The sequence below is a fragment of the Erigeron canadensis genome, chromosome 7 (genome assembly GCF_010389155.1).
Source record: "Erigeron canadensis isolate Cc75 chromosome 7, C_canadensis_v1, whole genome shotgun sequence".
Classification (NCBI taxonomy): Eukaryota; Viridiplantae; Streptophyta; class Magnoliopsida; order Asterales; family Asteraceae; genus Erigeron; species Erigeron canadensis.
The window spans coordinates 27,849,528-27,874,542 of NC_057767.1; the positions used below are offsets into that span (position 1 = coordinate 27,849,528).

The window sequence follows — 25,015 nt, forward strand, 5'->3', positions numbered from 1 at the left end:
ACCTTTTACATTAATACTTTTTTTTGGCGATCAACCGCTTTATGGGCAGCTTGAAATCGTCACTGGTGAAACTCCGTAGCCACAATTTACATAAATAAGTTCAACAAATATATATAAAAATTATGGAAAATGATAATGACAGCCCTAAGGGTTGTCATTAACAGCTTATCACATGCATAAAAAGTAGTACTTTATATATCAATAACTGTTCCTTGAATTTTCGTAAGACAAAGTACAAATTTTAATGCATCAAATTAATTAATACTAGGGTTGTCATTAACAAAACTCAAAAATTATTCATTTGTCTCAAAGTATAGAATAAGCAACCCGACAACACATAAAAGAAAGCAAGGAAAACACAACAAAATCCTAAATTCGTGCCAAGCACATTCACCATGATTCTCGTCTTGTTTAATCATCATCCCATTAGCACTTTATTTCCCATGCTTATTTATTAACTCAATTGTAATCTCATTTTATTGTCATTTTACAATCTCATACTCGGTAATAATGTCCAGATTTAACTTGGCATAGGACAATACTCCTATATCGCTATCCTAGCTTGCTCGTGAAGGTCAGCATACTAATCTATCAAAAGACTTGTCTTAGGCCGGTCCTTATAGGACGTCCTCCCCGCGTCCGCCGCGCATTACGGTGCCGCCGCTATAAGCACGACCGCGTCTTGGCCCGTGTCTTGTGTGTTTCTTCTAGATCTAGACGTGCGGCATTGGTGGGTGTGGGTCCCGATTGTGGCTATCCGTTGCATAAATTAAAAAAAAAAAAACATTTTTTGTTTAAAAATTTGAATCCAACGGCTAGTTGGTTCAAATTTGTTTTTTTTTAAATTTATTTTCTTACTCCTATTTAAACCCCATTTACATTACCATTTCAAAACACAACAATCTAAACATATCCATTCTTATAACTTTTAAAGCATTTCTATCACACTCTACTACCAAAAATGTCTAGTTCATCATCATCAGCCTCTAATGACGATTACGAATCAAACGATTACGAAGTACTCAATAATGCTGTTACGCAAATGAATGTTGTTTTCAATCCCCAAGCCATAGGTGCGTGTGTTAACGTTATCTTTGAAGAAGAAGAAAACCAACACCAAGAAGCGTCAAGTTCTTCAACACCCAAGTTTACTAGAAGGGTGATCTCGCGAGATCACGTGGGTGCCGCAAAGCTTTTATACGATCATTACTTTGCGCCTAACTGCACTTACCCACCTGATATGTTTCGTAGAAGGTTCCGAATGCGAAAGGAAATGTTTCTGCGCATAGTGCGAGACATAAACTCCTTTGAAAGCAGCGAACCACTACCGAAACACTTTCAGTTCTTCCACAAAGGCGCGACAGATGCTAGTGGTCGTCCCGGTTTCAACATTTTCCAAAAATGTACTTCTGCTATACGCTAGTTGGCGTATAGCTATAAGGCTGATGCTTTAGATAAGTACTTGCAGATGGCTCAAGATACGGGCTACCAGTGTTTAGACGCTTTCTGCAAATGTGTGATACACCTGTATCAACAAGAGTACTTTAGAAGGCCAACAGAAGCAGATATCGAGCGGTTAACTGCCAAACATGAGCAGGTTCATGGTTTTCTGGGAATGCTTGGTAGCATAGATTGCATGCATTGGGGTTTGGAGGAATTGTCCAGTGGCATGGCAAGGGCAGTACACCCGAGGCGACAAGGGACATCCAACAATCATGCTTGAAGCTGTTGCTTCATATGATTTGTGGATCTGGCATGCCTACTTTGGTCCCGGTGGTTCGAACAACGACATCAACGTCCTCAACGAGTCAGATTTGTTCGACGATTTGCTAAAAGACAGGGCTCCTAAAGTAGAGTTTTCGGTTAATGGGGAGCAGTTTACAAAGGGATATTACCTAGCAGATGGTATTTATCCAGAATGGGCTACTTTTGTTAAGTCATTCAAGTGCCCGATGGAGCCGAAAACCACCAAGTTCAAAAGATACCAAGAAGCTGCAAGAAAGGATGTCGAGCGTGCATTTAGGGTTCTTCAAGGTCGTTGGGAGATTATTGCACGTCCTGCGCGGCCATATAGTACCAACAAAATTAAACGGATCATGTTATGTTGTGTGATTCTGCGCAATTACAGAGTTTGAAGAAGAGTTGATAGCTAATACTACACTCCAAACCCGTACGTGGACCGAAAGGTGTTCAATGCAGCTTCGTATGTAGCCACCCAAAACCATCAGTATATACACGTACACCACCCTTTTCCCTCCAAACTCCTTTCATTTTCCCCCCAAATTGTGTTTCTCTCCCTATTGCTTTTCCCCCTTTTTCTTCCCTCCATTTTAATTAAGGTTCTTCACCCACATTTTCTCTCTCTTTTTATTTTGACCAAAATGATTTTCTTCTGTTCGTGTGGAAATCCAGCAATTCTATTAACTTCATGGACCCCTCTTAACCTTGGGAGAAGATTTTATCGATGTTCAAGCAAGGTGAACTATTGTGGGTATTTTTCTTGGATGGATCCTCAAATGTGCCCTAGATCGGTTGATATTATCCCTGGCTTATTAAGATCAAAAAACAAGGCTGAAGCTTCATTGCGTGAAAGAGACAAACAAGTTTGGAGGCTCAAGATGTATCTATTATGTAGTTGGTTGTTGTTTGTATTTCTGTTCTTTTTTTGGTAATTAGAATGGAAATATATTTTGTAGTGGAAGTGGGTATTTTGTAATATTTTTTGAGAATGGAAATGGTGTTGTTTTAATGTTTTAGTTATGCTAAATGAATTGAAATCTTTTAGTTATGGTTGTTGTAATCTTTTAGAATAGAAATGGTAATGCTTTGTTGATTCTGGTACACAATTTGGATATATGCTAATTGTTAGAAATGGTAAATGGATTCATTCTGCACAAACCTTCATTATACCAGTAAATTGATAGATTTGGTAATTTCATTTCTGCTACTAAATTCTGCAGACATATAGATAGATTTGTCACCAAACCTTCATTTTGTATAAAAGATAAATATGTGACTAAATCTCATGATACAAAATTCTGCAGACATATATATAGATAGATATGTGACTAAATCTCATGCCACTAAATTCTGCATTTCATTCCACCAAAATTTGCTTACCAAAGCATATTACAAACCAGTGGCATATAGATAGATAAGTCATACCAGTCAAGTCATATTACATACCATAAGTAACATAATATCCTAATTGCAAAACAAAATAGCAAGTCATAACAGATAAGTGGAATAATATCCCAATTGCATCAATTCATTCTAGAAAATATTTTGACAACCAATTTTGGACTGGTGTTTGTTCTTTGGTATGAAGCAGGGTTAGGTTGACTTCCTTGTGTTTGTTGACTGCCAGAAGGTTGACTTGCTTGTGTCTTTTTGGACCTCTGGCTTCCTTGAGCTTGTTTGCCAGCATGAGATTGACTTTCTTGAGGTTGGCTTCTTTGTATGTGATGACTTGTAGCTTCTGCCTGACTTGAACTCACCCCTTCAGTTTGTCTATCAGGAAATTGTAGAACATACAGTTAATATATGTACATAAAAACTGCATACAAAGTAACAAAGTAAAAGAGTATACCTTTGTGGTTTTTTCTTCTGTTTATTTGCCTTGTTTAGTTGACTTGAACTTGGATCTCTTTGACCTTTGCACTTTCTTTGATTGTGCCCTTATTGCTTACATTTAGAACATGTGACTGTCTTCCCAACCCTAGACATTTTACCTCATGTCACACTTGAATCTTTCACCTTCTCATCAGCAGCTCTTTTCCTTTTCTTTGATGGCCTTCCAACCTGTGTATGATGGTGTGGGGGTAACAACTTGTATGGGCAAGCACTTATTGGCCATGTAGAAGCACCAGTGACTGGGTTAATCTTGTGACCATAGAATTCCTTCCACGTTTCAAGTCTATATGCAGTGTGAACCCAATCTTCAGCCTCTCCAGGTTTCCTATCATTATCGTTCATATTCCAAATTGCTGCTACAACATGTTTACAAGGTAAACCAGTTAATTCCCACTTTCTACAACTACACTCCTTTGTAGTTGTGTTTACCACAACTTGGTCTTGCCATGGACCCTTTACTTGGTACAAGTCATGACCATTTCATTCCACATTGTACTTAAATGCTTCTCTCTTTGTGGCCTCAAATATCACGGTTGCAGTGGGAGTCAATGGTCCAACAGATTTCTCCATTACTTGTTAAACAACAATCCTTTTCATCATATATTCTCTAATGTACTCTAGACAATTTATAATTGGCTTATCTCTAGCATCTACCAACTTACTATTAAAGGACTCACAAATATTATTAAGAAGAATATCACATTTTGGCCTTCCTGTAAATATATATAACAAGTATACCAAGTTACTAAAATACTAACTTATTTTATTCATAAGTATACACATTAAATAAGATAATACTACATAGAGTTAATGCCAGTACCTGAAAAGTGACTCCTAGCCCAGTGTTTGGCTAGAATTGCCCTCAACCAATCATGAACCCTTGCATCTGCAACCCTGAATTCTTACATTGCAGTTTGAAACTCAGGAAGAGTTGTTCTTGTTGCACAGTTCCACAACATTTCCTTGTACACTTCCCCACACTTAAATTTGGTTTTCAAGTTCTCGTGAATATGTCTCAAACAAAATCTATGCTCAGCACATGGATATAAGCTTTCAATAGTTGGAACAATACCTTACATAATAAAATTATACAGTTTTAACAGTTTTGACAAAATACAGTTTTAAACTAATATAGCAAAATACGTAAGTATTCACATTAAAGTACAAAGTTATTACCTTTTGCCTGTCTGAAACAAAGGTAAAGTTGCTCATCTGTTGCAAATCCAAATCTTCTCCAAGGCATGAAATAAACCAAGTCCAGGAACTTCTGTTTTCTGCTTCTACAATGCCATATGCAATGGGGTATATACCATTGTTACCATCCACACCCACTGCAGTTAATACTTGCCCAGGATAAGGTCCCTTCATAAAGGCCTCATCCAACCCCAACAGTTCCCTACCACCAGCTTTAAACCCCTCTTTTAATGCTCCAATACAAATGTATATTCTTTTGAAAATCCTAGTTTGTCATTCAGGATTGGGAGGCATTTCAGATTCTATCTTGACAGTGGTTCCTGGATTTCTTGCCATTAATTCCTCAGCATAGTTTCTCAAGTTTGCATATTGTCCCACAAAATCACCCTGTAATTTATCCATTGCCTTCTTCTTAGCCCTGTACACCACTTGTTTGTCTATTCCAAGCCTAAATTCTCTCTGCAACTGGTCTTGTAAGGCCTTTCCACTTATTTTAGGGTTAGATGTAAGGGTATCACTCAAGTGTTGAGAGAGGAAAGTTGAGTTTGCAAATCTTATATCTCTGGTTTGAAGACAAGTGTGTGTTTCTACAAGGGTTTTCACAAACCAGTACTTATCTTGTTTTGTTTTTGATACAAACAATGTCCAAGGGCAAGTGGGTTGTTGGTCAATTACACATTTACCCTTATTTACTTTTTCACCAACTCCCACAGATTCCTTTTTTTTTTTTTGATTCCTTTTCTTTTGTTTTGTTTGAAAATGCTGTGGTTCCAAAGCATCTAACTCTAATTCTATCTGGTTCATTTTTCACAAACTTCAAATTCCTCCTAGTGTCCACTGTATGACTTTTGACCAAGGTTTTAATTTGCTTTGGACACAAAAAAGCCTGCTCAAGATAAAAAGGTCCAACCACTTCCCTACCCCCTGCATGCACTACCCTCTTAACCCTTCTAACCTTTTTCTTTCTGGTGGTACCACCTTCACTCTCAGATGAGGCACCACTATCATATTGCTCAAAATCAATACCCACCACCTCTTCATGAATTTGTAAATCCCCCACTCCAGCTTGTACAGATTTTCTAAGCCATTCATCATTCCTCTGAAAAAGTTCCTTAAACCTAGACATATCTACCTCCACATCATTAACCTTATCACTTGTTTCTAAATGTTTCCTAAAAAACTCATCATCTCCATTATCTTTCTGAACATCTTCATCATTTTCATTGTGATTCTCATCCACATTAGCAGGGACATGGTCAGGAATAATTTGATCAATTGGATCATTTTGACTTGGATCAATTGGATCATTATCTTGCCTAAAAAGGTCATTATCTTGCACAACATGTTCAGTTGGATCACATTGTTGTGCAGGGGTTTCAATTGGATCTTTAACATGATCATCATCTGTTATGTCTGCAAATTCTCAATTTCTTGACTTAGGGTCTTAACATTTACATTGCCTAAATAATTATTCTCATAGCTTTCTTGACTTGGGCCTTCGAATAAAAGTCTAGTAAAACTCTTTCTAGGCTTAATGAAAGATTTATTCTTACCCTTAGACTTAAATTGAACAACTTGTTTAGGCAAATTAGGCAAAGTCTCATTATCTTCTGTTAGGTCTTCAATAACCATACTAGTTTCCCCAGTATACTCCCAATCCCCTATTTTTGATATAGCATGCTCAATGTAAATCTCAATCAATTTAAATTGCTTAGTGTAAGAAACCATTTTTATCACATCTCTGTCACAAGCAAATGGTTTCAACCCTACATCTAAATCACTTTTATTTGGTTGTAAATAGTGATAATACATAACCAATCTTGAATCATAACCTAACTTCTTGACATAATGGTTAAATTCATGAATAGAAAACTTATCACCATCTATGAAATCCACAAATGCCTCATTCCCATTATAATATATCCTTCCTGGAGAAGCTGTGAAGAATCCACCATGGTTGATCTTTATCGAAAATAAATAATCAAAACGATCTGAAATTAAAAAAAAAACAAAAAAAGAAGTAAATGTACATATACATACATACATACATATAGGTATAACCCATTATCTTGCATATATTAAACGAAAAAAAAATCATTTAAAAACTCACTGTAAACATTATACAAGTGTTCTTCGTCTTCCTTATCAAAATCTTTAGACCTAAAAATTGGTTTTCCATCATTATCGAGTATGCTTTTATCATACAACACCATTGAATTTGGATTTAAGAAACCACAAGGATATTCAATAAGAAAATGGAATGAAATAAGGGTTTTTTTTTATTTGGGGATTTTTAGTCGTTTGTTAGGTGAGAGAAAAAGAGAAATAGATATAAATATAGATATATACTGATGGTTTTGGGTGGCTAAATACAAAAATACCTTTACGTGATACGCACGTGAGGGAGGTAACGGAAGGAGTTAAACGGCGTGTGGATGGAGGGTGGTTTGTTGATACAAAAAGTTGTTTTAGGGTGATGTACTGATAAAAAAAAGCATAGGGGCGAAAATTGATAAAATGGCAAACCACAGGGTGATGTAATGAAATTTTCTCTTTTTTTAAAATGTTTTTATTCTATTTATGATGTCATATTTAGTTAATAATCTTTTTGAAATTATTATATTATATTATATAAATAAAAAAGAATTGTGATAACATAAGACTTTTAAAAATTATGTACTCTAATGCATCTTTTTAATTAATTATAACATCATCATATTAAATTTAAAATATCCTTCTTTTTATAAATATATCTCATTAATATAAATTTTTATTAAATGTTCACACTATTATGTAAGTTTTTAATCACCTTAATTTTTCGTTATAATAGGCAGAAAAATATAGTGTCTTTTTGGATAGGTTTTACTTTTTTGTTTTTATCATCCGTATGTGTTTCAACATGTGTCCACAGCTGCACATGTTTTGTTTCCCTTTAGTTTCGTTATCTACATAATAACTTATCATAACCTTTCAATTTATTTAACGTTGTTATTATACATTTTAACATGATAATATATTTTAAAACTACCCGCACTACAAGAAAAATGCCTTTTAGAGACATGTTTAGAGTCCTGTTTAGCGACGTCTTTTAAGCTAGCGATGCACTTTGCGACATTAGGTAGGTCGACGCTAGAAAAAAGTCGCTGATTTTTGCGTCATTACAATGTAAGACGCTAAATTTTGCGATACATATAGAGACGCCACACAATGCGTCGCAAAAGTTTTTAGCGACATGATTTTTTTGAATCGCTATTAAAGTCACTGTTTTTCCAGATGTCGCTACCTGTGTTGCTATTCATGTCGCTAACCCAAGTTTCTGTTTGCTTCTCTACATTGAGCAATGATAATATATCAATCTACCATTTGCATTGCTATTACTCGAATACGGTCAATCAATGCTATATGAGATAATATTATACAATAACACACAAAAGCTTAAAAATCACATAACATCAAACAAATCTTACACCAATCTTACAACATTCAGAAACATGACAACTTTCAAATAAACAATAAAATGTACATGGCAACTCAGAATCCTGCTAGCAACTGCTCACTTGAATCTACTTACTACTTACGAGTTACAACAACTGCTCACTTGAACCTCCACATTCTTGAGCCAAACTATTTGCGAAGTTGCAAAGAACTAAAAAGTTGACGATTAACCTTACCAACTTCCTGAGCAACCATCTTACTTAGTTCTTGCGAGATCACCTTTTTAACTTCAAGAGCAACTACCTTTCCAACTTCCTTGCCAACTTCCTTTCTGACTTCATGAGCAATCAGCTTTCCAGCTTCACGGGAAATGATTGTCCTGATACTCTCACCAAGTGACTCTTGAAATTCTAGCAGTTGATCCAATTTTTGAGTTTGCACTTCCTGCGTAGCTATTAAACTCTTTTGCTCCTCTTGTAGTAATCTGAGTTTGTTGTAGCTGCAACATCTCTTGAGCATTGACCCAGTTTTGGTTGCTTGAGGAATGAGTTGAAGACTCTTTCCTATCAACTCCTTGCAAAATATACTCATCTACCCCGACTCCACCACCATAAAATCTCTTATTTTTTACTCTAACATGACCAATCCACCTTGAATAACCCTTAGACACATTGCCTGACTGGGTATCCAGTAGGTCATCTTCACCATATTTTTCATTGTATAGCTCTTGCATTAAATTAAGTAAGTCAGCAGCAGGTCAAAAGGTAAACAACTAGGGAAAATTAACCATTTCATTTATTGTAATACCAAAGTTCTTGTAAAAACAACCCATATGACCCGAAACATTATTCCCGCCTATTTACCATTGTCATCCAAAAACCACACCGTAACAATACCCAGATATAATCATTCAGACTGTCCTCATACCTCAACCAAATACTCACTGTATAACCAGCCAATCCCAAAGCCAAGTAATTAGCAAATACCCAAAAACTATCCTGCAAACATTAATAACACGCAAATACCCATATAAAGATATCTTCAATTAGCAAATAGCAGCAAAGTCACTAGATCTTAATGTATAAACAGTCCAACCCAAAGTCAGTAGCACCAAATGTTATATGTGACAACATTTGGTGGGATGTGTTTTTGAAAGACCATCTCTATAAAAAGCTTGAAGGCATTATCAATCATCTGATACTTGCAAAGATTATCAATGAGGTGCTATATGAAACAACATTAGGTCTACAGCCGTATTCATCCATCAGCCTAAGTCACTAGAGTCTCTTAAAGAAGATCTCAGCCTCAAGAATCCTATCTTCGAATATGAGTCCGTCTAAGAGTGTACTAAAAGTTTACACATTTGGTACAATACCTCTTCTAAAGCAAAGGCCTAAAAGTGAAAATCGTCATTGGTTCGACGAAGCTGACTACAACACTTAATAGCTATTTTTACATATGCTTAGACAAATAATAATAATAATAATAATGAAAAAGCATGAAATTTCAAATTTACAGCTTAGAAATAACATACCCAAGTTTTTTCCGCTACATCATTAACAAAATTGCCATCCTTCTTCTTCTTGTGGGTTCGAGAAAAAAGCTCAGCACCAGTAGCTTCTCTACCCAGTTCTTTGTCCTGTATAATTTGGGAGAGCATTTATTAAAATTTAGATGAAACTATAAATAAGCGAAAAACATATAATATATACTAAAACCTAACATATAATACAGTGTCTATCAATATATATTGTTTCATTTAATTGGGAGTTAATTTACCAATCTTTTTTTGTGCTCGACATTTGAGATTGATCCACCAGTATGAGGACGTTCATTAGCGTTACGAGCATCTTTTGCCTTATTAGATTTTGCAATAAACTCTTCTGATTTCCATTTTTTCCGTAGTGACTCCCAGGCAGTAAGATTCACAAAGTCTGGTTTCTTTGTCGGAGGTTGTTGCCTTGCCTTAGACATAAAGTTCCGTAAGCTCTTTCCTCCTATAATGTGGAACAACTTCTTAACATTTCTTTCAATTCTCGAATCCCACCTATACTCATCCTGTTTGGCAAACATATCAGAGTTAGGGAAGCAGTTTTATCATCTTAGGTGACAGGCAAATCCTTGAAGTCACCTCCATATAACAGACTTAATCCTCCTTTTTCTATGTATTCTAGCTATTTTTCAAGCCTATTTTATACACATAGACAGTTCGTATCATAATTAATTAACGAATCAAATGACAATTCTTTGAACTAAGAGAGGTATTTAAGTAGTTATATTGTCCAAAAGCTCCAATTCTCCAAATGTTACGAGCTTGTTATGTATCACACTAATGACAGTATACAATTTAAGAGGATGCAACTATGCAAGAACTTCTTAGATATTAGACTCTTAAACCAAAGACAAGTATATTTTCTTAATCCTTACAATTTGACAACAGATAGTTTCAGTGAGGTAACTAGTTTGGTGGGATTACGATTAAATTATGAATTCCAATACCTTGAATTCCTGAAACCAAATATCCTTGTCTATTTTTGGAACACTTGTCCATGTATCCCACTCTCCATTAAAGTGTGATTTCCAGATTTTTGTTATGCTATTTGTGACGGTATGAGAAGGAAGGAAGCTACAAAAAAACACAAAAAATTTCGTAATCGTATGCATTATCAATGTATATATATATATAGTTTAATATATGTAAAGAATATTTTGGAGTTCTTTCAAACTTACGATTTGCCCTGAATTTTCAATGTAGGACGCCTTTCTTCATCGAAGTCTTGCATGGTAGTATCATTTACTTCTTCCGATGCCATCTTGTGCACAAAACGCTCTAGAACTCTACATTTGCATAGACTGGTCAATTATTAAATCAACGTGTACTTAACCAACAAATTATCTAACCAACTGAGCAAGGATAAGAACTATGTATTCGGCCAAAACAATTTAAGTGCACAAATTTGACAGCTACCTAAATAACATGGACATGTACCATATGATAAACCCATGAGATACTTTTATGCTTTATATGATAAACCAAAGTAAACAAACAATAAATAAACAAGAAACTAGACCAGACCAACTTTTTCTCCATTAGTTAAATAAATAAGCAATAAATAACCAGCTACCATAGACTTGTTAAATAAACAAGCAACCAGAAATGTAAAATGTAGCCTGAATACTATTAGTAACCATCATCGTTTTTTTCATTTATCTCCTCCTCAGCATCCCTTTCTAATTCTTCTCCTTCTTCTCCATTCAAATCTTCCTCTTCACTGACTTCGTCTTCTAACTGTTGTACTTGCACATGTTCCATATCTCCTATATCATCAACTAACGATACAATTTCATCATGTTCAGTGACAACGAAAGGTACTGAAATGTTATCTTCTTGGTAAGCCAGCTTAATTGGTTGAGATGGAGCAACAATAGTACTCCTTGCTTTCGTTTTGCACACTGCCCACCGGTCAGCCTTATTTCTCCGCATACTAGGGTAACGAATAGAGTATACTTGTTGTGCTTGGTGTGCCATAATAAACGAGTCATATTTCAATAGCTTCCTCTTGTGGTTGATATCAACAATCCCAAAGTCACTATGTATTTTCCAACCTCGATTTTTAATGGGGTCAAACCATTCACACTTAAAAATTGCAATTGTATTCAGTTGGGAGCAACCCTTATAATCTAGTTCAATGATATCTATCAAGCGACCGTAGTACTCTCCTTCTTCACCGATAACACAAACATCGGTGTTTGTAGTTTTTCGACCAAAACTACGAGATAGTGTGTGAAAATTAAATCCTTTCACATAATACATATTCCATGTTCTTACAGATTGACCGGGACCAATTGCAAGATTTATAATGTTATCATTGACCATGTGAGAATTTAATGGATTTAGGACCTGAAAATGAACAAATTAATTACGAAGATGTTAAAAAGTAGATAATTAGAAACTACATGTCATAAAACAACTAGCTAACTCTTACATAATCTTTTAGCCAACCTGCAAATCTCTTTTCTGTAAAATCATTCAATTGCCCACTTGTTATATTTGGGTATTCTGTTTTTAACTCAGCTTCAAAACTCCTAAAAAAAGTGATACACGTTAGTATTTATAACCCAATCATTTATCTTAACCATTGAAAACTATATAAAGGAAAGGTCACATACTTGAAAAAAGGTTGAATTTCCTCACAATTTTGAAGAACATAAAAGATTGCAACTCTCAACTCATCATCATCTAAGTAACGATGTTTGAAACCACCTGAAGGCCTTCCAGGGTGCTTAAAAATTGATAATCTATTTTGACTTGAACTAACATCGGGCCTGTCATTGTTTCGACCAACTCCCGTCAAGTTGGTTTGAACATGTGCTTCAATATAATGTGAGCAGAAGTTTGAGATTTCTTCTATAATGTAAGCTTCACATATTGAACTCTCAACTCGAGCTTTATTTTTTATCTTCTTCTTTAAATGGTACAAATATCTTAAAAATTCAATAACATCATTATTGACATTTTTATAATCCTCTTAAGAAGAAAATTAGAAGAAATGACATGCAAGATGGAATCTTAAAGCAATCAATTAGGAAAGTCTCAAATTCAACTCACTGTTCAGTTTGTGGTTTAAAACGAATATTAGTATTAATATATACTTACTGTTTGTACTGATATCTTGTTAGTATTAATATATATTGTATTGATCTATCTAAGTAAATATCATAAAAATACACTTACTGTTTAAACTGATATATTTACATTACAAACTGGATGAAGTCCGTACCTTTCAAAAGGATACATCCATCGGTACTGAACTGGACCCCCAACTCTTGCTTCATAGGATAAATGAACTAGTAAGTGCTCTATGTGATCAAAAAATCCAGGGGGAAATATCTTCTCTAGTTTACACAATGACACCACAATATTTTCCTCCATCTTCTTTAATTGTTCTACTTGCAATGTAGTCGAACACAAATCTCTAAAAAAAAGGCTCACTTCTGTCATTGCCTTCCATATAGGTTCTGGCAACATTTCTCTAAATGCAATTGGTAACAATCTTTCCATAAAGACATGACAATCATGGCTCTTCATGCCAGACATTTTACATTTCTCTATATCTACACACCTAGACAAATTAGAGGCATACCCGGATTAACTTATAAACGCTTTACAAATTAACTGAATTATAAGTTAATCCGGGTTAAACCTGAGGTGATTAGCTAGTATGACATATATATCAGTATTATGAGCGTAAAGCATATATATACTCTTGCAAAAGTACAAAGTACATTTTTTTTTGGAAATTTTTTTACTTTAAATAATTTATTTTCTAACTGTTATCTTATACATGGATCACTCAAAGTACATGAATGTTTAAGATAGAATTAAAAAAAATCTCTTGTTTAATCAACTCCATAAATGTAAAGAGTAAGATTCCAACTATGATGTGAAGTCAATATTTCCTTTTTTTTGGGTTCAAAGACCTTACCATAATTTATTAGAGATTTAAAATATGTTTTTTTTTCTTCGACTGCCAAAGAACTTCTGAAGTTATTGAGAAAACATTGTTTTCTCGATTGTTTATAATATGTTAAGCATTATTAGTTTTAAACAAGTGGAATAAATAAAAAGGCAGTCAAATCATATTGGTAGAAAAACATGTAAACAAAGTTCCTTAATTATACAAAGATATGTATATATTGATTTGTAGTTCTAGACTTCTAGCAATAACTCACCATAGAATTATTGAAACCAAAAAAGAATAATATTATTGTTATATTATTACAAGCTGGTTTAAACAAATTCTACATTGAACAGATAATATAAACAAATGTTAAATTGCAAATTATTTAGAAAGGAAGAATGCATAAAGAAAAATAAATTATTAGTACGGAAGGAAGTATGATTTGAAGGGGGAGAAAGGACGGCATAATTTGAAGGAAAAGGTTTAAAACCGTCTAAAAGTGACAACGATATGTAACGACCAACTTTGGCCCCCCATCTTCTCTTTTTACCTTTTTCATGGTAAAAATCAACAAATATTATACAAACTGAGAAAACTTGTCAATATAATGATACAAGATCAAACTTGTAAGATATTTAGATTTTTTAAAAGGGGCGAGAGTTTGTTTCTTGTTAACCCATTCAAAAGGATAATTTCGGGTATTTTCATGGATGTCTACTCAACGCTATATGTAATGATATCTGATTAAAAAACCAACTAACCGATCTTAATCGGCTGTGAAAAGATGTTTTATTTGATAACTATGGTCCGGGGAAAAAAGAAAATAGAGGAAAATATGAATGAATTATTTTTATATTTATATCTTATCTTATTATATTATAAAACATTTTGGGTCGTTTATTTATAGTGGTCTTAAAATTCAAATTTGACCTAAATGTCCTTAACGTATCAACATCTCTAACAACTAAAACACATTGTCTACCAAAAATAACTATATTATCATATTTTACATCAATAATCTATATCTCGCTCCCGCTACAACCACACCGCCATTGCCACCTCCCCTGCTTCGGCTCACGCGAGCATCTATCTAATTTGTAAAGGTTGATTAACTATTACTGTCTTTAGGAAAATATTGATTAAAATAATTGTAAGTTTATTAATTCCAAATGGTTCGGAGATTATGATTGTAAGTTTGTTGTGGCATATGGAAAGCTCCACTTGATACCGTACACCATAAGTCCGGCTATTTCATATCATTTGTTTGTCACAACATCACAAATGGCTTTATTTGACAACCTTTTTTAATTATTCTATTAATTCCTTACCAACGCCTACACAATTATATCCAAACATATCTTTTCAATAAACAATATGGAACATAAACGATGTGTTTATCTCAATGTGAAAATACAACAGATTTGTCTCTTATACGTATATTATTATTGATTATTCATTATTCCACTCAATTTAAACAGTGGGTAAAGTTTTGTACAGCTATTCGCATACAAATTGTGTACATTAATAAACTGGAACAAATTAAAAAATTCACATTTTTAAGAAATATATTCACACAAATAATTGTATTTGTATGCATTTTTAAGTGTGGCGATCAATTACAAGTAAAATTTTCACACAAGATGAGTGCAAAGAAATTTTGTGGTTTGCATTTTAAAATCCACACAAATACAGAAATTGTACATAGTTATTAGTATGAGTCCCTTTTTGCACACGGTTAAACTACCCATCCGTGATATGAGCCCAAGTAATTGCTTTGGCTGGCTTTCGCGTTTGCAAGTGTTGATGAAATTCAAGATTATTTTAGAAGTGATTTGCTCTACATGATGGTACAGTATGGAAGTATCAAAATAATGTTGTTATCAAAGATAGCATGTCGTCTAGTATCGATGTTTTTAACGAGATAGCGTTTATTCTTGATTATGGTCAAGCCAAACTATTTTTTTACTAAGACATTTGTCTTAGTAGAAAATGTCTTAGTAGAATAATAGTTTGGTTTGGCCACGATGATCTGTCATAAACATCAATTGTACTTTTTTTTTTACGTCTTTCGGGCTTTGTTGAAAGCCTTTTATTAATTTAATTTGCTGTTAAAAAATGTGTAAATAGATGGTTCACATTTTCTTAAAAAGTACAACATTTCTAGCTTAGCTATTATTTGTTGTAGCAAATATGAAAAAAGTGATGGTGGGGAGAAAAAGGTCAATTTGGACATCATATAGTAACAAACACTATGGAATACAATGCTAAATGTACCTTCAAAAACTCTGTTTCACACACGGAGAAAATCTTCAATGATGCGATACATGCAATTTACTCAGGACCATTTCTTTCCTTTCTATATATCTGAACTAATACACGGAAACTATAATAATTCAACAACATATGTGCTAAATAAAACATTAAAACATTTTAGTACTACTTTACAAAAAAAACATTTTATTACGAGTCAATTAGACCACTAGTTAAATAATTTGTAAGTAATAAATAGTGTATATAAAGGTGAGGGTGTGATTGTCAACTTAACGAGTTACTAATTAAACAATGACTAGAGAGATGCCTGCGCGTTGCAGCGGCATTTGTGGAAAAAGAAAGACGGTTAAATGTGGGGTATCATGAATAAAAAACAATAAGCTGTATTGAATAGAAATACACGTGACGCGACTAATAATTTTAATCGAATATAAAAATTAAACTGAGATCTTGTCTTTTACATCAACTAACCCTTATCAAATCAGCGTTATAAAGATTAAAATAAAATTGAAAAAAAAACTACTTTCATCTACATGACTATACATAGTGAACAACCTGCAAACATCAACATACCACAATATCCATTACCTAAACACACAAACATCTCTATTCCAAAAAATGAATGATAGAAACGTAGATGAATAAGATTTTTTTAAGGGTATTTTAAGAAGTTCATAAATAAAGTGTTTGGGAAAGTGTAAATTATAAGGGTAAAATAGAAAATTTAAAGGTAGAGTGTTTAATTTGGAGAGGGGTAGTTTGTTTATATAGAGAGTATAGATAACACCAAAATGTCACTTTTTTCTATTTACTAAGGTGAACTAAAATCACAATATCTAACTCTTATAATTTTTAAATAACTACACTGCTCCTTAATTTTTACATTGATAATGTTTACATTAAAAACCACACCGCTACTGTCGCCGCCGTCACTACATCGCTGCATTGCGCGAATATATAACTGAGTGTTTATAATTCTTAATTATGAAAAACGATAATACATATTTCAATTAATCTTAAGCATTCTTTTCTATACTATTACAATGTACACTTATGACATTGTAAGGGAAAGTGATATCCCCACAACAAAAGTTAGCCATTCACAACATATGTATATATTCTGCTGCACAGTATACAATTGTAAAAAGCAATTATTGTTATGAATGACTAATTTGTGTTGTGGGGATATCACTTCCCAATTGCAAAAACTATATACTTTATTGGATTTACAATATATATATATATTATATTTTTGATGAGTATGTATATAATTGAAATTTAAAAATTTAACTTATATTTTTGATGAGTATGTAAATAATTGAAAATATTATTATGCATAAACCCATATATTATAAAACATTTGTTAAAATTATTTTAACTTACCAGATGTATATACATTTCGCTAAATTCTAGTATGTCACATAAATAATGATTAAAAATATTGTTTGCTATTTGTTTAGTTATATAATATTTTAATTCATAGTCATTTAGCATATTATAGAATTCATCTAACAAAAGTTCTAAAAACAAAATTATATTAAATGATTATAATATTTATTTGTAAAACATAATACTTTTCATTTGTTTGTATAAAAAGGAAAAGAAAACAGAACCACCCATTATCATTTTTCTCATAGTTTTAAGTATCAATAACTTGACAGTGTTTGAGAGGTATGTTAAGATGTATACAAACTTTAACCTTAAATAGGTAGAGAGACTGTTTTCAAATTCTACATAAATGATAGAAAAAAATCTCCGACTTTAGCATGAGATGATGATCGAACATCTGACCTTGATATCGAATAATGTATGTAATTAATTAAAAGTGTTGCAAATATATTTTAGAAACTACGAAGTTTGTAGTGTAAAATATTAATACATTAAAAGTAGAATATAATAGTCTCGTATATCCCAAATATTTACCTTTTCAATAATGCGGTTATAATAATTTGTATATAGGATTATAGATAGATATTTGGGATGAAGTTTAATTTTGTTTGCCGGTCACTCTCTATACAGCTTGTTTTACATTTTAAATCTTCCCAATTGTCATCACTTGCACTAAACAAATCTCTCAATTCCTTGATGAATTAAAATATAAAACCCTATAAAACCCCCCTCCATATTCTTCCAACCTTCTTCCTCTAAAAACAACTTACACCATCCCCACCTTCCTTCCACTCTCCAAAAAAACAACACACAAACACAATGTGTACCATGGAAGACATGATGATCAACAACAAACAACAAACATGTTCCACAACCACAAAACCACTCACCATGCACAACAACTCTCACATCATCTCCAAAACTAAACCCAAGATTCGCATAATTCACATATTTGCACCCGAGGTCATCAAAACGGACGTCGCGAATTTTAGGGAATTGGTTCAAAGACTAACCGGGAAACCGGTTGAAGAAAAGAAAAAATTGAAAACAAGAAAAGAGTCTCATAAAAGAAGTAGTTTTTCACAAGGTGGTTTGGAAGTGAGGGAGAAGATCAAAGGGGAAGAGGACATATGGGTTGGAGCTAATTCGGGTGGTGGGTTTTTGGGCGGGTTTGGTGATCTTGATGGGTTCATGCAAGAGTTTAATAACCATCATACCCATGGGTTTGCACCGGTTTTACCAAATAATCTTGATGCACCTAATTTTGTGAATTCTCATTTGGAGTATGGATTTGGGGAAAGATCATTGAACTTGCCTGCCTACAGCTGATTAATTTTGTTGATGATCAAGTTTTCTAATTTGGGGTTTTAGGTTTATCAATTATGATGATGATGATGATTCTAGTCTTGATTCATGGCTAATTAATTTGATTAATTATATTTGTTTATGGTGTTATAATTAGTCATTGATTATTTGACTTGATCTCTTTCCCAACCTTGGTTATATGGGTGGGTAAAGGAGTAAATCTTTTAATTTTTGTAGTTTGATTTGAGACTTGTTAATTTCTAACAAGATCATGTGTATAAAGTTGCTCTTTGTCGATTTATGGATGGATATATACTAACAGATTGATCTTTAACATTTAATTAACAGGATATGACATTTTTTTAAAAGATATTAATTTATTTATGTTAGAAGTTGTATTGTCATAATCAAGCTCTCCATTTGGAGGTCTTACAAGTAATGTCATATATTTAATATTTTATTTTTTGGATAAGACTTATAAACCATATCTAAAATTATTGTTACCATTTATGGTTTATTTGTTAAAGATCGTTTTTGATATATCAGGACAAAGTATATATATAACAGATTATGAGTTATATGTTATTCCAAGTTCTGACATAACTTTAACAGTTTGAATTTGAACTTTAGATAATTAGTATGTTTGTTTATCTGTTATGTAGATTCCTGACACAATAGTTTTCACAAGACATGACTTGACTTTGAAATCAATATCTCTGAGTAAAATACTAAAATGCCTATCAAACGCCATTCTGGTAAGATGGATGTGGGCCGGTTAATTGAGCCTCTTATAATCGATTTGTTATCAGCTTGAGACGGGTAGTCACGTCCTTAATTCAAGACACCCATTAGTTGTATATTAAGAGAAATTATATTTAAGTTCCAATTTGTCCATAGTCTTTGGCTTCTTGGGGGTCATTGGTTTTTTCTTGGTGTCTCTTTCATCTTTACTCTATATCTCACTAATGTATTTTTAATTTGTCGAATGTTCACATTTGATGTTGGTTGAAATAATAAAATGGGTAGATCAACTTTAGTTAAATCTAATAGTCAACACTTTTTCTAACAATTCTTACTCAAACAAGTGTATTAAAAATGATATATGCGTAGGAAGGTTTTACTTATGGAAACATATTGTCTGTACATTAGATATATATAATGTTAGCTTTTATGCTAATTAAGTGTATATCATCCCACAAGTTCTCGTGGTCTATAAGGGACAGTATTAAAATTTTTTTCCAAAAGAGGCAAATTAGTGGGAAGAAATTTTTGCTAAAGAGAGCAAAGTTTGACAATTCATGAAAAAAAAAATTAATTTCTAGAGGGTAGTGAACCACGATGCCTCGGTACCGCCTTTGGTGGTCGATATCACTCAAAGAAAGTAAAAATAGGTCGAAGCTGATGCACCCGTCACTTTGGTTTTGCTTTCTTCAAATCATTTCGCTATTACATGTTTTTAAAATGAAGTAATGAATGCTATCAAATGATGATGTATATAGATAAATTATGCAAAATTGCAAATGGGAAAATAGTGTTATTACTTTTCTTGCAAGAATTATTCAAAATTTAGTATAAATTTACTGTATGTAGTCAAAGAATCAACATATAAGCTTACAAGGATTACCAAATTTCAAACCTACTATGGTTGTACAATATTGTCAAAAGTAAGCAATGTTCAATGTTTAGAGATTGCATCAAGTTTTGTGGACTAACGAAAATAAAAACTCCAATATTTAGTGAAAAAACGTTTGATTATAAATTACGTCTCCATTTTATATAGTAGAAAATATTATTATATATATTATTAAGCCAAATCACGCCATTGATACATTATTATATGATTAAACGATTAACAGGGTAGCTTTTGATTGTTTTCTAAAATTTATACTAGTATATCCTTACAAGAGGTCTATGGTAGGAACATCGTTAAGTAAACAAATTCATGGTGAACAGAGAAGGGATCAAAATGGTCAAGTGGACGTCCAAATTTTGCCATATACATCTGAGTCAAAAACTAACCTTGTCCGACTAACTAGAAAACCTCATATATTTATAATTTATTACGTACTATAATAGTATTTGAATTTTAAATACATATACTAAACACATTTAGAAGTGAGTACTTTATATTATAGATTGAGTATTAGTTGTTAATTACATTTTCTAATGTCAAGACTTCGTGTATATTTAATAAGCCAAACCAATTGATGCTACACTTGGCCCTTGGGTTGTTGTTAAGGTTCATACATTTACTTGGATCAATTGGATTTATTTGCTTAATTAATATGTTCCTCTCAAACTTAATCCAATTAGACTTAATTGTAATTATCTTTGTATATACTCCTAACACCTTGCAAGGTTAATGGATCATGTACATGACATCTCCTCCCATTGATTAAGTGACAAATTTGTTAAAACAATGATGACCTCCGAAGTATATGTTTCTCAAACTACATAGGTTCAAATCAATCAAGACACCTATAATTAGCCAAAAGTATCATATGGAAGGAGATTGGTAGCAAATAATTTGCAACTATATAGTATATACAACAAATACAAATATAAATGCAAATACAAATACAAAATATACACAAATATAATATATTACATTACAGAATGTACAATTGTGATAAATGTTATACAAACACAAATATAATGCTATCATTGCATACATTTTTTTTTAACAACAAACATTACAACTACATACTCCAACTAATCCTACATATATAACTTTTCTTTCTATTCGTTTATCCGGAAAATGAGAAAGATGGATTTTAAAACAGAGACTATCATTAATCATCCCTCTTAAAATAAGTTCTAGAATACAATGTTTCTCTAAAATCTTCCATTTTCTTCTTCTACTCTTTGAATAAAAAATCGGTAGGATATAAAACAAGAAGGAAAAAGTTTGTAAAAGGTAGGTGGGACGCCTAAGTAAATAATGTTTTGTTCGACGTTTTGACTTTTTGCTATTAGTTTGGTGGTTTATGGCAGTTCTTTTTTGATTTAACGACTTTCTTTAGTTTATTTTAACTTGAATATTCTGAAGTATTTCAAGTATAAACCTGAACTTTATTTTAAATTTATTTAAAGAAACATGAAATTTTCATTCACACCACCAAAACTTGAATTCAAAAGGCTTGTACAAATTGGAACCCATTACATGAGACATGTGTGAATGGGCCCAAAAATATACAGATAAATCTCGCAACCACACACGAACATATGTATCGACAAACATTTGCACACACTTAATTATCAATGCAGTATATTACAGTAGTATAAATTTGCTTCGTTAACATTTTCTTATTTCTGATTTCCGCCATTTTTACATTATTTTTTCTTTTTACATTATGAAAGACCAAAAACATGTCTTTCCAGCCCGTATATAATTTGATTATATGTTCATTTTATTTGCGTTTATGAACTTAACGATTCTTATAATCAACCAATATATATAACTCTAAATTTTATTAACGTTGTCTTTTAGTTTGTTACATAACTTATACAATTCAAGGTTTGAATTGTTTAGATGTATGATCTTTCCGTTTCTATACATCAAAATTTATAATACTTTGTGTATTTGTTTTTTTTATTGATTTATATAACTTATAACACGAGGTATTAATTGAACCATTTATTTTTGTTAAAGACTAAAATTGAAAAACAGAAATTTAACCCTGCCTTAGTTATATTGGTTGATTACGTGTTCAGTTTATTTCCGTCGATGAACTTCACGATTCTTATTTAAATCGACAATTATTATCATTCAAAAATATTACTCGATCATATTTTAGTGTAATGTTTTAGACATGTAAGATTATACGCTTTAAAGTCAATGACTATGTCTGTTACCTTTGTTCTGTTTTATTGCGATTTCAAGGTTTATTAATAAATTTATTACGAGTAATTTTTTTATTGGGTTTACTTCATTAGTTTGTTTGATTGCAACTTGATTAGATTATACTTAATTAATTAGTTAATTACCATACGAATACTTTTTAATTAGAAAAAAAAAAAAGAGAGAGACAAGAACAAATAATAGCTTTTTAAAAAAGTCGGTATCATGGGTCAATAATGTTTGACCATTTAAAAAAAGTCGGTAACAAGTCAAGTCGATGAATTTCTATTTACATTAGATGGATATTTGATAAGTTATTTATTTTAATTAACAGATACTGTATTAAATATTAGAAATTTATTTCGTTATAATTTACTTTTTGTTAGAGTATTACGAAGTAAAATAAAGGTCTTGTGTCTGATGTTGTAGCTAGCATTTTTAGATAATAAAAATGATAACAATGTATAATGAAAAGTTTAGATTTTAATAAAGATTGAAATAAAAAATCTTCCGTACCTTGTTTGGTGTTGATAAGATTCCAAGAAATTGAAATAAATCTAAAAGTTAGTTGGTTACGAAAATAGTAATCAATAGTGTGAATTGAAAGTTAATCGTTGTCCATCAATAATTTTTGTAACAATTTGTTATTGTTTATACATAAGTGGAAAGAAAGGTCAAATTATAATAACATGCTTATATTTTTCTATATGTACCGGAGGTTGGTGATTTTTTCGACCCCTTCAACATGTCGTGTCATTGTCGAACATCTTAGCTCTACAAGATTTGCAACCACTAACTCTAATGACATTATATATAGTTTTAAATGTTAGAACGAGTAGACTAACATGTAGGTAAGGGCTTTAGCGAAGCTTAAAAATATTATAAACGTACTTGTTGCTAAAAATTTATAGCAATGGGAGTTGACATACGTGTGACGACTCTTGATTCATTTAGTCATTTACCATATTGAGCTTGATTCCAATGGTAAAATATGCAGTACCTACTTAGATAAAGCAGGGGAATTATGTAAAATTTAGGAGGGATTATGTAAAATTTAGGGAGGGTTTTGTATGTTTATCAAATTTAAAGGTTTAATATATAACTTTTTTAAACATGGCAATACCTAAGATAGGTAAAGCGGTGCAGTACGGATTATTGATTTGGAAAATGGTAGCTGTTATCATAGGCTTATCATCGAAATAAATGATATTAATGATTAGTTTATGATTCACTGACGATCTTATTCTTTTCTGTCATGGTGATATTAATCTAGTAAAAGTTGTCAAGAAAAGGTTAGTGGGTTAGATTAGTCCAAACAGTGCCATCATTAGGAGATATGTTTACTGGATTGGGATTCTCACAAGTTGTACTTGTTAATAATACTCAAATGTTTGTTTTTCCAAGTGCAAGAGATGGTGCCTGTCATTTGGCTAATCGTTATGATTACAATTTACAAGTCGATATACGATAAATTGTATATTTGTATCATTGTATGTAGTGGAAGAAATGTTCATTGGGCTTAATCTTTCTGATAAGCCAGAAATATGGGCCTCCACTTTAGTCCAATCCAGACCACCCGTGGAAGAAATGTTTATGGGCCGTGGTTAAGTGGGGAAATAGATTTCTCTTTATTTAACACAAATTTTTAGTAGGTTTCAAGTTTCTTTCAAGTTAAGTAATTAATTAAATGTCAATAGATGGATTAACATATTTAGATGTTGAGGTTTAGATGTCATGGGTTTATATTATGTGTGAGCAAAATATTCTCAGATTGGAAACATGAGTATTTATAAAATGGGTTATGTAGTAGTAATTGGAGTTGGTATATAGATCGATACTGAATCGTGTTAAATCCAAATTTGTCATTCCAACAAACAAAAAAAAGTAATTAAAATCTAATGACTTGTCAAAAAAAAAAATTTAAAATCTAATGCTTGAATTTGAATCCGAGACCTCTAGTGAGGCATGCCTCCTCCTTACTTTTAGACTAGATTGTTAGACCAAAAGTTTATTCGCGGAAAAAATGTTAATTTACAGGTCGTAATTTGTAATTGTTTTTTTTTTTTCCGATCGGTTATACCCGCTGTCTAGAAAAAAAAAACAAGTGACGTGGCTACCCATACAAGTACGTAATCTTTTAAAACTTTAATATAAAATACGGTTAAGCATTTCACAAAGTAGCATAATTAAAATATGGGTTTTGCTAAATACAACCCTTAGGGCTATAGTTAAGGTGCATTAAATAGTTATATACTTACCATAAAATTCAAGGGGTGGGCTTTTGATACAAAAAGATACAAATTTTTTATGCACGTTAAATATAACCCTTAAGGCTGATTTTAGCATTTTTCTTAAAATATACATATGTCTAGTTAAATATAAATATTGTTTGGATATATAAGAATATTATACTGTGGTCCGTGAATACTTGTATCTATGTAAAGATTTTGGACTTGTTAAGCATCCGAATATGTCCACTCTCAAA

General features: G+C 32.3%; 3 protein-coding genes across 3 annotated transcripts; 2 read left to right on the forward strand and 1 right to left on the reverse strand.

Annotated features, from left to right (window-relative positions):
• The first annotated feature begins 961 nt into the window (after window positions 1–961).
• On the forward strand, window positions 962–2,135 carry LOC122609213. The gene is made up of 3 exons (XM_043782269.1): window positions 962–1,403; window positions 1,455–1,622; window positions 1,666–2,135. The coding sequence occupies exons 1-3, from the start codon at window positions 962–964 to the stop codon at window positions 2,133–2,135; spliced, it is 1,080 nt and encodes a 359-aa protein (XP_043638204.1).
• Window positions 2,136–5,100: 2,965 nt separating this feature from the next.
• LOC122609214 lies at window positions 5,101–7,040 on the reverse strand. Its single transcript, XM_043782270.1, has 4 exons — window positions 6,938–7,040; window positions 6,381–6,818; window positions 5,749–6,240; window positions 5,101–5,414 (listed from the first exon to the last, which is right to left on the reverse strand). The coding sequence occupies exons 1-4, from the start codon at window positions 7,038–7,040 to the stop codon at window positions 5,101–5,103; spliced, it is 1,347 nt and encodes a 448-aa protein (XP_043638205.1).
• An 11,163-nt stretch (window positions 7,041–18,203) lies between these two features.
• LOC122606590 (VQ motif-containing protein 25-like) lies at window positions 18,204–18,713 on the forward strand. The gene has a single exon (XM_043779430.1). The coding sequence runs from the start codon at window positions 18,204–18,206 to the stop codon at window positions 18,711–18,713; it is 510 nt and encodes a 169-aa protein (XP_043635365.1).
• Window positions 18,714–25,015: the final 6,302 nt, after the last annotated feature.